The following is a 14,742-nucleotide window of genomic DNA, read 5'->3' as shown; positions in this document are numbered from 1 at the left end:
CCGGTTTCACAAAGTAACCTATATTTGAGTGTATTGGGTTTGTAGTGACTATATGAGTGTAGAGGAAGGCTTGACATGTATACACTGGGTTTTCACCACTGGTTACCATGAGGAAGGGGGGTGAGTGGAACAGTGAACAAAGGGAAAAAGACTTCAAACAAAAAAATGAAAGGAGTGTGAGAAATGTTTCATCCAGGGAAAATAGATTTACTTTGTGTGTGTGTGTGTGTATGCGCACGCGTGCATGCCTAGAAAGATGATAGCATAACTATAAAAATGTAACTGGGATTGATTTCAAGGTGTTGGGCTTTCAGCTGACTTTTACATTCCTGCTTAAATGTCCTCTGATTGAGTATTTTGTGATGAGCATTTAAATTTTTATAAAAGAAACCCAGTCTTAAAGCTGTATTCATATTGAGGAAATGTTCTCTCATATTTAAAGGCACTCAGGCTCAAGACCTTTGGGTGGGAGGAGGAGTAGAGTCAGAAAATGTGGAAGAGGCCACTCTCCCTGGGGCGCTGATGACAAACCAAGTTCAAGTCCCAAAGGAGATGGAGAAAAGCTCTTCTGGGCTTGGGGACAGAGCGACCTGGGTTTGTGTATTGGAAATGTCCATTATGACCTTGACCTTGACCTTGGCCATGTGACCTTAGTCACAGACTTTATCTGTGTCCCAATTTTTCTTTGTAAATTGAGGAGAATACTATTGGGTCATTGTGCCTAATACATGACAGGCATTTAAACATTTTCCCAATGAATGAAGAATGAACGAATGCATGCTTGATTCAGCGAAGTCACTTAGGTAAAGTCTGAGATGTGTGACACTCAAGAACTGGTAGTTTTCTCCTTCTCATCCTTGTGTTCTTTTCCTCAGCCAGTGTACCTGGGGTGTGAACTTGGTAGAGTAGGGTTTTGATGGAGCCTGAGTTCCATGTTCCATGGTGTAGTCTTGTGTGGAGGTGGGTGTGGACTAAGCTACTGCTTGTCTTTATGATTCCCTTTCCTTTTCTGTAAAATAGGTGTAATGACACATCAGAAGGCTTAAAGGAGATGATAAAGACTTCACATGATGCCTGGCAAATACTAAATGTTCATTGCATGTAGCCACTAATAAAAAAAGAGTATTCCCCAGGTTGAATAGGTGGTACTTAGTACGTGCTTCCGTAAATGGAGAGAATATTACTGAGTGCCTGACACCAAATAGGCACCTAACAGCTTGACAGATTCAAATAATCCGAGCACAACCCATGTCTGCATCCTGACTTGGTAGGAACTGGATCCAGTTAGCATTTGCTTTCATTATGAATGAACGCTTGTTGCAGGCATTCTGCGAATGTGCCCTTGCTAGTGTAGTCTTCCCCAGCTAGGATTTCTAAAACAAAGAATGATTTACTATTTATAAGACGAGCCCCATGTGTTTTTCTTTATACAGATTGCTTCCTCCCCCCCGGACTTAAGTCTAAATTGCCAGTTTTTAAAAATGTATTTTTTTTTTAACATTCTTGTACCTGCAGAGAAAACGAGGTGCTCAAAGTCCAACTGAAGAAATACGTAGGAGCTGTCCAGATGCTGAAAAGAGAAGGTCAAACTGCTGAAGGTGAGGGGGAGACTGAGCCTGGGTGGGAAGGGGGCCAAGCTTTTTCACCTTCATAGCCCCTGTGCCTGGTACACAGGAGCCACTCAACATGGGATGAGTGCATATGCAGATGAATTAGAGAAATAGTGCTGGTCAGAAACTCTGGAAAACAAATTAGATGGAACATCCTGCTGTGTATTCTTGGTACATGCATAACTCATGTCCTAAGACTTAGTTGCTGGATTACTAGCAACAGTTGTATTAATTTGTGTGCCTAGGCAGTTTTATGTCTGAGGTCTTGAGATACTTGCCCGGTAGAGAACCTTTTAGCATGATTAAGTCCCATCAGGCCAGTGGTGAAAGCAATAGAACCCCAAAGTGGTGGAGAACCCGAGCTGTGGAATTAGGCTGACCTGGTTCCAACCCCAGTTCTGGGTAAGTTCCTTCCTCTCTCCATACCTTAGTTTCCCCATCTGTAAAATGGGGTTAGTTGACAGTCCCTACCTCATGAAGTAATCCATGTATACTTAGCATAATGCCTGCTATAGGGTACGTACTGAGTAAATTTTAGCTGTTGATATTATTAGTCAGAAATACAAGTAGAAAAATGATCACTTGACCAAGATTGCACTCAAGGAGGTGATGGCATACGCTTCGCCTCTCTGCATTTTGGCTACAGTTTAACTGTCACGAATGAACTAAAACTTGTCTCAGTTTGGCTGAAAGAAAGTATATTTCACTTTGGCTGAAATGTCTTGCAGTCTTCAGCCAACTTACCATTAAGAGATTTCCTTAAACACAAATGAGCTCTTGGGGTGTAGACATTGTAACAAAGGGGTGGACCCTGCAGGCTAACAGGTCTTGGGAGTCTGCCAAACCTGCATTTGAATCTAGGCTCACCCAGTATAATTTGAGGCATTGGAGTTATTTTGCCATCTGTAAGTGGAAACATCCCACCATTGTCAATGGAGGTCATTGTGAGGATTTACTGAAACAATGAATGTGAAGTTTCCAGTATGGCACCTGGCCTGTAATTGGTGTTTAGTAAATGGTAGTTATGTTTCTTTGTAATAGAGGGAGACAGGATTGGAGGCAGGATGTGGTTTGCATACTAATAACAGAAAGGCTTGAATTTTGTTTAAAGCTTTTGTGTTGATTATGGTCTCTGGTTGGCTTCAACGTCTTGGTTATTATTACTAATTTTTTATCACATGCCTTGCTTGGTTCATAATTGGTCTATAACTGTTACCAGTCTAGGGGTTATCATTGCAGAATTAATCATGTCTTCCTCGTGGGCTCGTCACTTTTTCAAACAGACACAGCTATTATGGCCCTGAATCCATTTCACCATGTGTTCTGGGGTTGTCGGTCTTTTGACTTTGACTCCCCATCTTTGTTTCCCCAGCACCTAGCTTTTGTAGTTGCTCATTCCATCCATTACGTGTTTTGAATGAGTAGTATTTGTCTACCCTTTACCCTTTCCGGGCAGCTTCAAATCTGTTTCTTTTGGACTTTGTCACCCTGTGAAGAGTAGGTATTTTTCCTCTATTTCAATTTTTTGATTTTTCTTTATTTTTTAGAAAGTTCATTATTAGAGGCTTAGGAGAGCTTATGGGGCTCGTACGTGTATCTAGGGTGGAAGTGAACTCAGGTCATTTTCCTCTGAATCCCTGGTTCTTTGCCTTACAAAGTTCTTAAACTAGAGTCCACAGAGGGCATTACCTGGGGAACTTACTAAATATGCCTGTTCTCAGGGAGGAAGAGCGCTGCTCTTGTCGGCAGTGGTTTCAGTGGATCTAGGATGGGCCCCAGGCTGCACGTCCAGATACCTGACTCTAATGCACGTGATACATGGACGGCACCCCACCGCCTTTTGAGAAATCTGTACTCTGCTTGCTCAGAACTAGGGTTCAGGGCAGTAAGAATATTAAACCTAGGAAAAAAGAAGCACTGTTTGGCTTGTGTTTGATTGAAAAACATCAACACTCTAAAATACATTTCCGAGTATGAGCACTATTAGAGTCCTTCCCCCGGCACGTGGGTACCTGGAACCCACACGTACAGAATAGCTTTCTGCGGCAGCTGTAGTTGCCCGTCCTGAGACAGAGCCTGGATGTTCTGAGCCCAAGTTGGGGATGCGCCTTCAGGATGCTGAGACCACCCTGGAATGGATCGGAGCAGAGACCGTGTGGAGGGTCCTGTACTCCTTGTGACAGCAGTCCTTACTGCTGTTCATCACTGTGAAATTCAAGACCGTCTACCTTCTCAGTGGGTGATCTGTCACTGCAAGGTTTATCTGAAAGTCCTCGAGTGTGGGCGTGAACTGGTGGCTGCTCTGATGTGACGGAGGCCCTGTAGTTCACACCTTTCGCTCAGAAACACTAGTGAGCGCCTGCTCTGTGCCAGGCACCGCGGAGCAGTCTCATGAAAAGGTACTCTTTCAAAGAGCTTCAACCTAATTTTCACGTGACGTCCTCTGTTAGTCAAGCAAATTGGGGCTCACTCCTCCTCCCCAGCTAGTTGCTGACTCATATTGAACTACTGAGTGTGTGCCCTTGTCAGGCTGTGGGAGCTTGGGGTGTCTTGGCCAGGCTGGGACGGCCAGGGCTGTCTGGGGAGTTGGAGGAGTAGGGGGAGGGAGAGAGGCCTTTCCCATTCGTGATTTCCTTGGCTCCTGGTGTTACAGGGGTGGACATGGAGATGTATACCAGCTTTCTAAATTCTAGGTGGGAGTTCAGAATGCATTTTCCACAATATAAGCCTTTTAGTTTGAGGTTATAAAGATTCTTTTTATCGTTTAGCAACAACTTCTTTATGAAGGTGTGAGCTCTCATCAGTAGAGAAAAGAGTGAAAAAATAATTTGAAGCCCCAAATACCTTCAGGGTTGAATTTATTGCTGTGGCTTGTGTTGGGACCCCCACCTTCATTGTTGTGGAAAAATGCCTTCAGGATTAAAAAAAAAATTAATAATGGACCATTAGAATAGATTGTTACAACATTTAATTTTGTAGATCTGATTCCCATTGTTGTCCTTTTTTTTTTTTTAAAGAACAGTATTTTCCCTCTAAGAAAATGGAGTTGTTTTTTTCTTTTTTTTTTTAAGATTATTTATTCATTTGAGAGAGAGCGTGTGTGCACAAGCAGGGGGAGCGGCAGAGGGAGAGGGAGAAGCAGACTCTCCATGGAGCAGGGAGCCCAGTGGGGGGCTGGATCCCGGTACCTGGGGTCATGACCCGAGCTGAAGGCAGATGCTTAACTGACTGAGCCACCCAGGTGCCCCAAAAGTTAAGGTTTAATCAGCAAAATACTGAATAGGATTTTGGGTGGCCTCATTAACTAACTGAAGGTATTTTTTTTCCTAATGTGGTCCAGAAGTGTGAGGTTGGGTTATTCACCACTCGAGTGCTAGTTGGCCTTGCTGAGATCTGATTTCCCAGAAGCTTATGCCTTCCGTTGAATATTTGGATCTCTGTCATCCTCGCGTGTACTGTCTGCTCCCCATCTAGCCTTTGAGCTGTGGCATGAGGGCTGCCATGTCCACAGTGAACTGGCTTGACCGTTAAGCTTGCAGTGCGTCTCTTACTTGGTGTTTAATCGGTTCTGTTAAGGAATTCAGACAATTTTCCTCTTCAGCACAGGGCACTTTCCCTTACTGAGGGAGAGCAGGAGATGGCTCTCCAGACTCATGTTTCCATCTGTGGCTTCTCTGAAGTTTGAAACCTAATAAGTCGAGTTGGCTTCTTGCCTGGAGAAGGCCTTTTGGCAGCTCCCTGAGGGGCCTGAGGAGCCGGCAAACCCACTCAGATACTTGCTAGGGTGTGTGGACAAGACTGGCTCCTTCTCTCAAGAGTGGACTCAAATTGGCCAAGCACGCAGAGAATGATGTGTAATCAGAAGAGCAGTTCATTCAGTGGTTAGTGAGAAAGCAGATGGCAAGTAAACCAGGAGCCCAAATCTGATGCTCAGGCCCGTCATTCCTTTGGGCTTACCAATTTGGGGAGCTGGAGTTTCCCCTGATGGTGGCCTGTTGAGTCCGAGAAGGGGGAACTAGTTCGGTGCTTCATCTGTTGAGCATCCTGATGGCTCCCACACTGGGTGAGGGAAAGGTCTTGGCGCTGCAAGCCCATAGAGATGATGTTACCTGGCTCTTTACATGGTCCTTTTTCTTTTTCTCCGGCTTGTGGTTTAACAGGGTTCTGTGCTAGTTCTTTCAGATGGTAGTTGATGGTGAGAGAGAGAATGTGCGTGTGGGGCTCTTCTGTGAGATATTTAGATATTTTGTACTTGTCTCATAACCAGTAGTCAGCAGATAACTTTGTTTCACTTTAGAGATATCATTAATCTTTGCTTGTCTCCTTTCCCCTCTAGTTCCCTGTAAGACATAGACACAGGACTCTCCAGGAAACTCCAGCTTGACCTGTAGCCACAGTCCCCCTTCCCTAACAGACTTCCACCCGGGTGTAGACCCAGGGACGCCCCTTGTGAGGGGTTGTTGGGTCTGTAGAATTCTCACCCAGTGTGGACCGACAGAGAAGAAAGTCCATGGGGGTAGGTAGTTGACCTTTTAATCAACTCCACCCAACTGAGAATCTCACCAACCAGCTCTGAGGCGTGGGGAGTGAGGCTGAGCGTATTTGGCTGGTGGAAGTCTCCACGGGGAAACACAGTCCCTGGATGGAGGCGCTGTGCTGAGAGCCGTGAGGACCGCAGCTGGGGAGAGGCCTCTTGAGGGGGAAATCCCGGCAGGGCTGCGTCGGCGTGGTGTGGCGAGTGGCACCTCCTGCACTGCATCGACCATCTGGAGAAATAAGGCTTGTTCCGTCAGGGTCCGTGCGTCTTTGTCCAAGGTGCCATTTCCTCCTGAGCAAGTGGCCCTGTGTGTGGCCCATGAACAAGACGCTCACAGCCACAACACTGGGGAAACCGGCACTCCACATGGTCCTAGCAGCTCACGATGGATGTGGGTGGGTGAATGACTTCTGTGGAAGTACACTGTGGACTCCCCTGCACAACTGACAGGGGCCGCGTGACCTTTCTGTGACTCCGTTTCTTCCTCTGTAAAACGGGAATTGCAGTAGTGACTTCCTTACGGGGTTTTAGGGAAGATGGAGGTGGGTTAGTACACAGGAAGCGGTTAGCATCCTGTCTGACACCAGGCACTCCGTACATACTGGCCACTGATGCTATGGTCACTACCTCTGCCTCTCTCAGCCCTTTTGTACGATCCTAAAATTAGGATGAAAAGAGTATGTACTTCATGGGCTGTTGTGAAGATCAATAGTAATTAAATGAGGTAGTGAAGAGAACAAGCCCGTGTCTGGCTCTGGGATCTAGAAGATGCTCTGGTAGACAGAAGGTCCCCTAGGGACGTCCATGCCTGCTGCCCAGGACCTGTGGATATGCTGCCTTAAGGGCCTTAAGCAGAAGGGACTTACTGGATGTGGGTGAGTTAAGGGTTTTGATGAGGGGAGATGATCCTACCCTATCCAGATGGCCCCAGTGCAATCACAAGGGTCCTACAAAAGGGAGGAGGAGGGCCAGGGAGGGAGAAGATGTGACAACAGAGGCTGGAGCGAGGCCGGGCCCCAAGCCAAGGAGTGTGGGCGTCTTCCAGAAACTGGGAAGATCAGGTTCTCCCCTCGAGCCTCTAGAAGGAGCACAGCCCTGCCCGACGGCCTGACTGTAGACTGTGAGACATTCGAGACTTGTGGCATCCTGAGCTCTAAGGTAAGAAATTTGTGTTGTTCTAAGCCACGAAGTTCATGGTCATTGGAGCAGCCGTGGGAAACCAACACGGGGGGTGAGTTGAACTGAGGTATTAATTTCACCCCTGATGGGTATGGGGACCATCGTCATCAATGTCTTAGTCCACTTGTAGTGGGAGGTTGAGGTTTCGAAGGTTGGGTGTTGAGTAAGGGGTCCCCAGATGGACGAAATGGGACCTCAGGGAGATCTGTGGCCTTTGAGTGGCAGCACACGTGGGACAGGAAAGCCCACTGTCCTGACACGTGCCTGTGCATGGCGTGCTTGTCTGGCCTGGCAACAGGAGCCCTTACCCCAGGCACACACTTGCCCCACCCTGGGGTTGCCGTCACCAGCCCCTGTGGGTGATCGCTGTCACCACCTGCTCTGGACACGGGAGGTGAGGCCTCCACGCTGCATGGTGGGGCCTCGCTGTCTGGGGGACCGTTGGTGTTACTGTTTCTTGGTGTGGTCGGTGGTGGGGTGGTCAGTGGTGGTGGGGTGGCCGGTGGTGGTGGGGTGCGCAGCTGCGGAGGCCAGTGTCTCCATGTCCCACAGGAGGACCTTCTTACCACGTCTCCTGCTCAACAGAACCTTGCTTGGTGTTGGCTTCTCTTGGGCTCACCTGGGGAGTGTTTACCTGGGAATCGGAGCTGGCTCTCGGGACTGGGGGAGAGGGCTGGTGCTGCCGGGGACACAGTTCTTTCCTGTTGGGCTGGGAAGGCTGGGGCTGCTGTCGTTCTCTTGTGTCCATGTGAGGATGTCGCGTGGAGGGAGGAGCCGAGCTGGGTGGCGGACAGGAGCCGAGGTGTTGGAGCCTCTGAATGCAGCTGTGCTAGACAGGGCAGCCTAGCCTGGAGCTGTCTGTTACTAAGACAGTAATTCAGCCAATCTCCCCTGCCTGCTTTCAAGCTTGAGTTTGGGTTTCCGTAGTTCATATGCTCATGGCAAACCGTTAGCTCTTTACTGGCTATGGAGTCAATCCTGTCCTTATGAGGGGCTCTTATTTGTTGGAGTCGGTTTTTCTGGATGCTAAAGTGTCTGGTGTGTCTCGTGAGGCTCTTGCCCCTGCCCTCCCTCTCGTTAGGTACCTTCTGCTGTCCTCCTCTGCCTTGGCCACCGTATCTTATTCCCTGGGGATGGATTTAAGGCGGCACGCTCCTGTCAGTGGCTCCATTTAATTAATCTGTTGTGGGTTCAGGGATAGAGGGAGAAGAAAATGGCCTGTTGCTGGTGGCTAGCGGAGTCATCAGCGGCAAGGCAGGGGGCACAGTGGGAGGAACCTGACAGATGAGAGAAGCTTGGGAGCAATTTAAACAAAGTTGACTCTAAGAAACAGAAGAAGTTTAAAAAAAAAAAACCAAAACAAACTGATCCGCTGTTCAACACTGTATGTGCTTCCTGTCCTCACGGGCTTCTGTTTACCTGGGCTCCAAGAAGATAGGGCAGGACAGTTGAGACCCCCTGATTCGGTGGAGATGGATGGCCGTGGGTGAGGGGGTTCCTAGAGCCTTCATGTGTCTTGGGCATGTGGGGTGTAACTTTGTGTCCTGTGGACTAAACCATTGCAGGTTTGGGCCATCTCCACTTGAGTGGCCTCACATTCCTGCCCCTGGTGACAGAGGCAAAGCTGTCTTGGTCTGAGGTAGGCTTCTTGGGTTGCAAGGAAGCTCATGACTCTGTATGTGCTCCTCTCTGGTTGCAGTAGGGTAAACATGGAACCTCATGGAAACATAAGATCACATCAGTCTGCTTTTTAAAACCCACTCTGGACCTTTTGATGATGGCCTCTAGTGCTGGCTGTGGTCTGGCTCTTGCCATGTTCCATCCCCACCTCCTCATTTCACCCTGGCCATCAGGCTTTTCCTCAGATGCACCAGACTGGTTCTTAACGCAAGTGCCTCAGTCCCTCTGCTGGAATGCTCTTTCCTGGTGTCTACATGGCTGATCCCAGCCTTTCAGGCAAGTCTTTGCTCAGCAGTCACCTTCTCTGACCGCCTTGTGTCATGTTGAATCTTCTTGCTCATTTTTTATGTTACTTTATCTTCACAGAGCTTATCGGTATGTCGGAGTATCTCGATGGTTCGCCCCCTTTGGTGTTTGCTGTCTGTGCCCTGCACTGCCCTCTACAAACCACAAGAGCAGGGACCTTATCTGCTCTTTTCCCTGCTGTGTTCAAAGTGCCTTGAGCAGTCCTTGACCCGTGGTATGTGCTCCACAAATGGTCATGACATGAATGAAGAGACATTTCAGAGGAGCTGTTGTAGGACCCGGCCGCATGGCACGTAGGTGATGGAAGACCCATGGCAGCTCTGGAGAGCACAGCCGTGGGCAAGTTGAAGGGGCTTCATTCCAGCGGCACACCAGGCATGTGCGAGACCCCATATGACTCTTCCTACGCTTGCGCCTCGAAGCAGATTCTTCTCATCACACGCAGTTTTGTTTTTTGTAACTACAGTTCACGTATGGCTTCCCCTTTCCTATGGTTTCATCATTCGGAGTTCTTGACTACAAGAGTCATAAAATCCAGTTTTATCTGGCCTAAAAAAATGTTGAAGTGCCTGTCTTCAGAGATGTCTTGATCCAGGGGTTCCAACAATAAAAGGAGATCCCCCCCCCCCACCACTTCTCAAGTCTATTCCTTGCTCTCCCCAGTGTTGGCGGTGTATACTGGTATGTGTTTAACCACCAGTCGTCTGGGGGAAAGGGGCGTGATTTAGGGTGCTTGCTGATTGTCGTGGTGTAAGTGCTCCCACTGTGGCTGATTCCCGGCTGCCAGCACTGTGTCCCTGAGGGCCGCGCTGGGCTCCTGTGAGCCGCCGTGCCCCAGCCCCCGCGCCCCACTGGCTGTCCGATCTCAGGCAGGCGTTCTCACGCTGGCAAGAGGCTGCCTGAAGCTCCAGGTATAATCTCAGCAAACCAGCAGAAGAGCGTGCTTCTCTTCCCCACCAGTTTCCTTGTAAACAGCTCTGCCAGCTTTCTCCCACTTAGAGCGGAGCCGTGGTTCTCAGTCTTGGCGACACATTGAATCCCCTGGGGAGTTGTAAACACTCCCCTGCTTGGCCCCTGGGAACCACTGCCTTGGGAGGATACTGCTCTCAAATTAGTGAAGTTCAAGGTCAGCCACTGTGCTACACATGTGCCACCAGTCTGATTCCTGACCAGCGGGAGAGGTCTCAGACCAACTGAGGCTCTGTCTTTGATCTCTCATCCAGGTTTGGCCTCAGAACCTGTCTCCACAGAGGTTCCACCACTTAAGAAGATGGTGGGTGGATAGGGGGCAGGGGTGCAATGGAAGGTGTTCACCGCTGTTGAGTTCACACGATACTAGTACCGTGCCCACCCCTGGGATCCACGGTGGGTGTCAAGCACATCTCCTTTCTTTCTGTAGTCTTTCCTTCCCCTGCAATCTTGGCTGTTCTCCTTTGTGCCCAGAGTGCCCTCCCTGTGGGCACTGCTCATGAAGCTTCAGTGCATTCTGGCCATGTGCCCCCATCCTGACCACTTCCTGATCTCTGCTCTTGGCTCATCCAGTTTCCCTTTTCGGGAAGTGCCATTTCCCTTCTCCCTGGTCAGGCCAGATGTTGCATTTATTCTAAGAACCTGCTCTACTCCTGTCAACATAAAGAAATCTAATTCCACCGATCCTTGAGTTTGTTAAACTGTTGCACTTAAAAGCAACAGCCAAGGTCTGGCATTTGATTGCTCACTCTCATGAGTTTGTAATCCTGTCTTCTGGGTGTGTAGTCTGTCTGACCACACAGAGGATCATAGAGACTTCCTTTTGTTGTGGTGTGTGTTGACCAAGTGCACGATAGGTATGGGATAAAACTTTGTTGCCAGACTCCACCCAAGTAATCTTAGGAGTGATTTCAGAGTAATAGGCACATTGGTATAGACGGGAACAGCATTATCTGAGGAAGAAGAAAAGTTTGGGGAAGTGATTTTACTTGAAGAGGAAGAGAAGAATTGTTGTTCTCCCTTTTTCCAGGACTGACCCACACCACTCTGCCCATGGCCCATGGGTGGTCCCACCCAGATGCAGAGGGGTCTGGGGACTGTCCTCTCTGGCTGGGCGGCTGCTTCCCTACAAGGGAAGGGGAGCAGGGGCCTGTGCCAGTCATGCTGGGTACTCATTTGAGGCCTGTGGTGTCTGTTTTCAAAGCCAGTTGTGTGGTTCCTTAAAATAGACCTCATACCCAATATGCTTATTTTGGGGCTTACACCCTTTGGAGTCCAGAAAGGAGTGCTTGTAAAGGTCTGCAGTAGAAAGAGTGTCCAGGGGCACCTGGGTGGCTCAGTTGGTTAAGCATCTGCCTTTGGCTCAGGTCATGATCTCAGGGTCCCGGGATCAAGCCCCGTGTCGGGCTCCCTGCTCAGCGGGAAGCCTGCTTCTCCCTCTGCCTCTGCCCCTCCCCTTGCTCATGCTCTTTCTCTTATACATAAAACCTTCAAAAAAGGGGGGGGGCAAAAATGTGGCAAAGACGTGTCTGTAAGAAATAGATTCCTTTATCAGTCATTAATTGGGATGAAGAGACCATGTTGTACCTACCCGTTGTTGAAAGATGTTTTTGGTGTCCGCTTCACGTCTTGGCTTGTTGATGGTTAGAAAAGATGCCCTTGGATTCACTCAACAGATATTAATTGAACACTGACCATGCGCCAGGCACAGTTCTGGGAATTCTGTGAATGGCCGGTACAAGGTCTGCCCCTGAGCTGACAGCTTAGTGGGGGAGACTGTAAGAAGGTAGGCAAAATAGATCTTTATAAATGATTCTCTAGGAATCACCTAGAGAAATCTTTGGTTGACAGTGGAAGAAAAGGTCCCATCCATTGTGTACCTGGAAGGTCCTAGACCCTGTGCCAGGTTCTTAGCTACAGCATCTCTGCAAGGTTGATGTTCTTGTTATCCCCATTTTATAGATGTGGAGAAACCAAGGCTCTGAGAGATGGATGTGGTCAAGGCCACCGTATTAGGGTTCTCCAGAGAAGCTATTGCATACACACTTACTTCTGTAAGCACATGTGTATGTGCATACACACATACATGCAGATATGCACATGTAGAGATGTGTATCCGTATACAGGTCTATGTACACGGACCTGCCTACATATCTGCCTATCTAGATTGGGTTGATTTAAGGAACTGGCTCATGCTATTGTAGAGTCTGGGAACTCGAAAATTTGGAGGCTGGCAGGCTGGAGACCCAGGGCGGGGTTGTTGCAGTCCTGAGTCTGAGGCCATCTGGAGGCGGGATTCCTTCTGGGGAGCTCAGTCTTTTCTCTTAAGGTCTTCAGCTTAAGGCCTGCTCCCCTTCCATTGGTTGAGGTGCACCCACATTATGGAGAGGAATTTGCTTTACTCAAAGCCTACTATTAAAATGTTAATCTCCTCTAAAAAAAAAAAAATACCATCATAGTGGCATTCAGACTAATGTTTGACCAAGTACCTGGGTGCCATGGCCCGGACATGTGGATACGTGAAATGAACATGCCAGTCTTCTGCCTAGGAAAAGGCCAGGCCAAGGTTCTAGCCAGGTCTAGGCTCAGTGCTTGCTTTCCCCGCACCCCTACACCTCTGTTCTCTTGGCAGTGTCCTGCGTGGTAAGATCTGTTGCATTGTCCTGGGCCTCAAAGGTGGTGGTGTGTAGGCGCTGACCAGGAGCTGCCTGCCTGTGTGGGGCGGCCTGGGGCGGCGTGGCATCTACCCCTTCACTTTATTCAGGGAAAGCTCTGCTCCCTTCCCCTCTTCTTCCTGGAAGACTGAAACCTGTTTGTGGGCCGCCAGCCACAGGGGGAGCCGGCTCAGAACAGGGGGGCCTTGGAACTGGCCATCAGACTCGGGGAGACACCACTTCTCCGGAGCGGTGGAGACCACGCATGCTACCTGCACTTCTTTCCTCCTTCAGTGAAGGCTCCTCCTTCTACAACGAAAGGAGAGGAGATGCGTGGAGGGAGGCCACTGTAGAACATTGAGGGGAGGGCAGCTGTAGGTTTTCCAGCTGGTGGGATCTGGGTTGAACCGCCACACTTTGACTAGTTCCAAATTCTTGGAATAAGTTTTTTTTTTTTTTTTAAGATTTTATTTATTTGTCAGCACAAGCAGGGGGAGTGGCAGGCAGAGGGAGAAGTAGGCTCCCCGCCGAGCAAGGAGTCCGGTGCCAGACTCGATCCAGGACCCTGGGATCATGACGTGAGCAGAAGGCAGATGCTTAACTGACTGAGCCTCCCAGGCACCCCTGGGAATAAGTTTTTATCGCAGAGCTTCTGTGTGTTCATTTGAGGAGCAGAGATGATAATGTTGACTTGATGCAAGCATTTGAAGTTTCAAAGGGATGACATATGTCAAGTGCCAGGCAACTGTTGACGTTATTTTGGATTGGAGATGCATTCTGAAGGGCGTCCAGGCTACAGAAGGTCAAGGCACATTAGCAGAACACCTGTATGTTAATTTCTGAAAGTGGGTGAATAATTGTGGTGATAATTGTAGAGTAAATCTCCTTGAAAGCTTTGCAGTCCTGGTAAAACAAAATTTGTGTGATGAGCTGGTTTACTGACCTTTAAATCACTATCTGAACCGATAGCTCGGTTTCTGGCCCCTTAGGCAGTGCTCAGTACGGCAGCACCCAGGGAGCCATTCCTGGGACAGTGGCCCAAATTCTGAATTTTTTTTTTTTTTTAAATGACAACTTACTAGAAAAGTCTGGGGAACAAGATACCCAACACCCAGTGTACTCACCACCCAGATTTAACAGATAATTTTCCAGATTTATTTCAGATCAATAAAAATAAGTTTTAAGTGTCATTTGGGATATCCTTATGATGACATCCATGTGTTTCCACATGAACACTGGTGGGTGGCCCGGCTTGGGTGACCTGCCTCACTTAAGCTAATCCTGAGAATTTCAGAGGAGGGTTAGAACTTGGATGAGCCAAGCCAAGCTCCTCACATGCCCACTTGTGGAAGGGGGTGAGGTGGGAGCAACTTCTCCTAACATACGGGGTTGAGAATGGGGGAGGTACACCCCTGAAATAGGGATGGATACTGATGTTAGGGAGCAAGAACACCGAGGGCTGTGCAGCTGGAGAGACATGGGAAATGGAGCATCTCCGGAATTGTTGTTTAGGAGAGGTTTGGTGGTTTTGTCTTGACACTGCATCCGCATAGCATGAGCTCTGTTTTGGTTGAATTTGTATGTTCATTTGGGCTAGTGTATCAGGTGGACTAGGTTTGGCTGCATTAAAAAAACAAACCCAGTCAACAGTGACTTCCACAAGATTTTTCTCTTATCTAACACAAGTCTGGAAACAAAGTCTCATCTAGGGCTAGTGTGAGGCTTTTATGATCATCAGAAATGCAGACTGCTTTTTCTTTGTGCTCAACCACCTTCAGTACACAGTGTTTTATCTTCTTGATTGCCT

The 14,742-nt window shown here is 48.5% G+C and overlaps 1 protein-coding gene across 2 annotated transcripts in view; it reads left to right on the top strand.

The window, feature by feature from the left end:
* SNX29 (sorting nexin 29) overlaps positions 1–14,742 on the top strand; it is a 505,967-nt gene that overhangs the window by 192,548 nt on the left and 298,677 nt on the right. Inside the window, exon 14 of one of the 2 annotated variants that reach the window (XM_078074795.1) lies at positions 1,516–1,598. The exons of the other annotated variant lie outside the window; for it this stretch is intronic. Within the exon in view, the coding sequence (XP_077930921.1) occupies positions 1,516–1,598 (83 nt within the window). The remainder of the gene's footprint in view (positions 1–1,515; positions 1,599–14,742) is intronic. 2 annotated transcript variants of the gene reach the window in all.

This window comes from Halichoerus grypus, chromosome 6 (assembly GCF_964656455.1).
Source record: "Halichoerus grypus chromosome 6, mHalGry1.hap1.1, whole genome shotgun sequence".
NCBI classification, from domain to species: Eukaryota; Metazoa; Chordata; class Mammalia; order Carnivora; family Phocidae; genus Halichoerus; species Halichoerus grypus.
The sequence above is the reverse complement of the archived record's forward strand: the minus strand, read 5'-3'. Positions and strand labels throughout refer to the sequence as shown.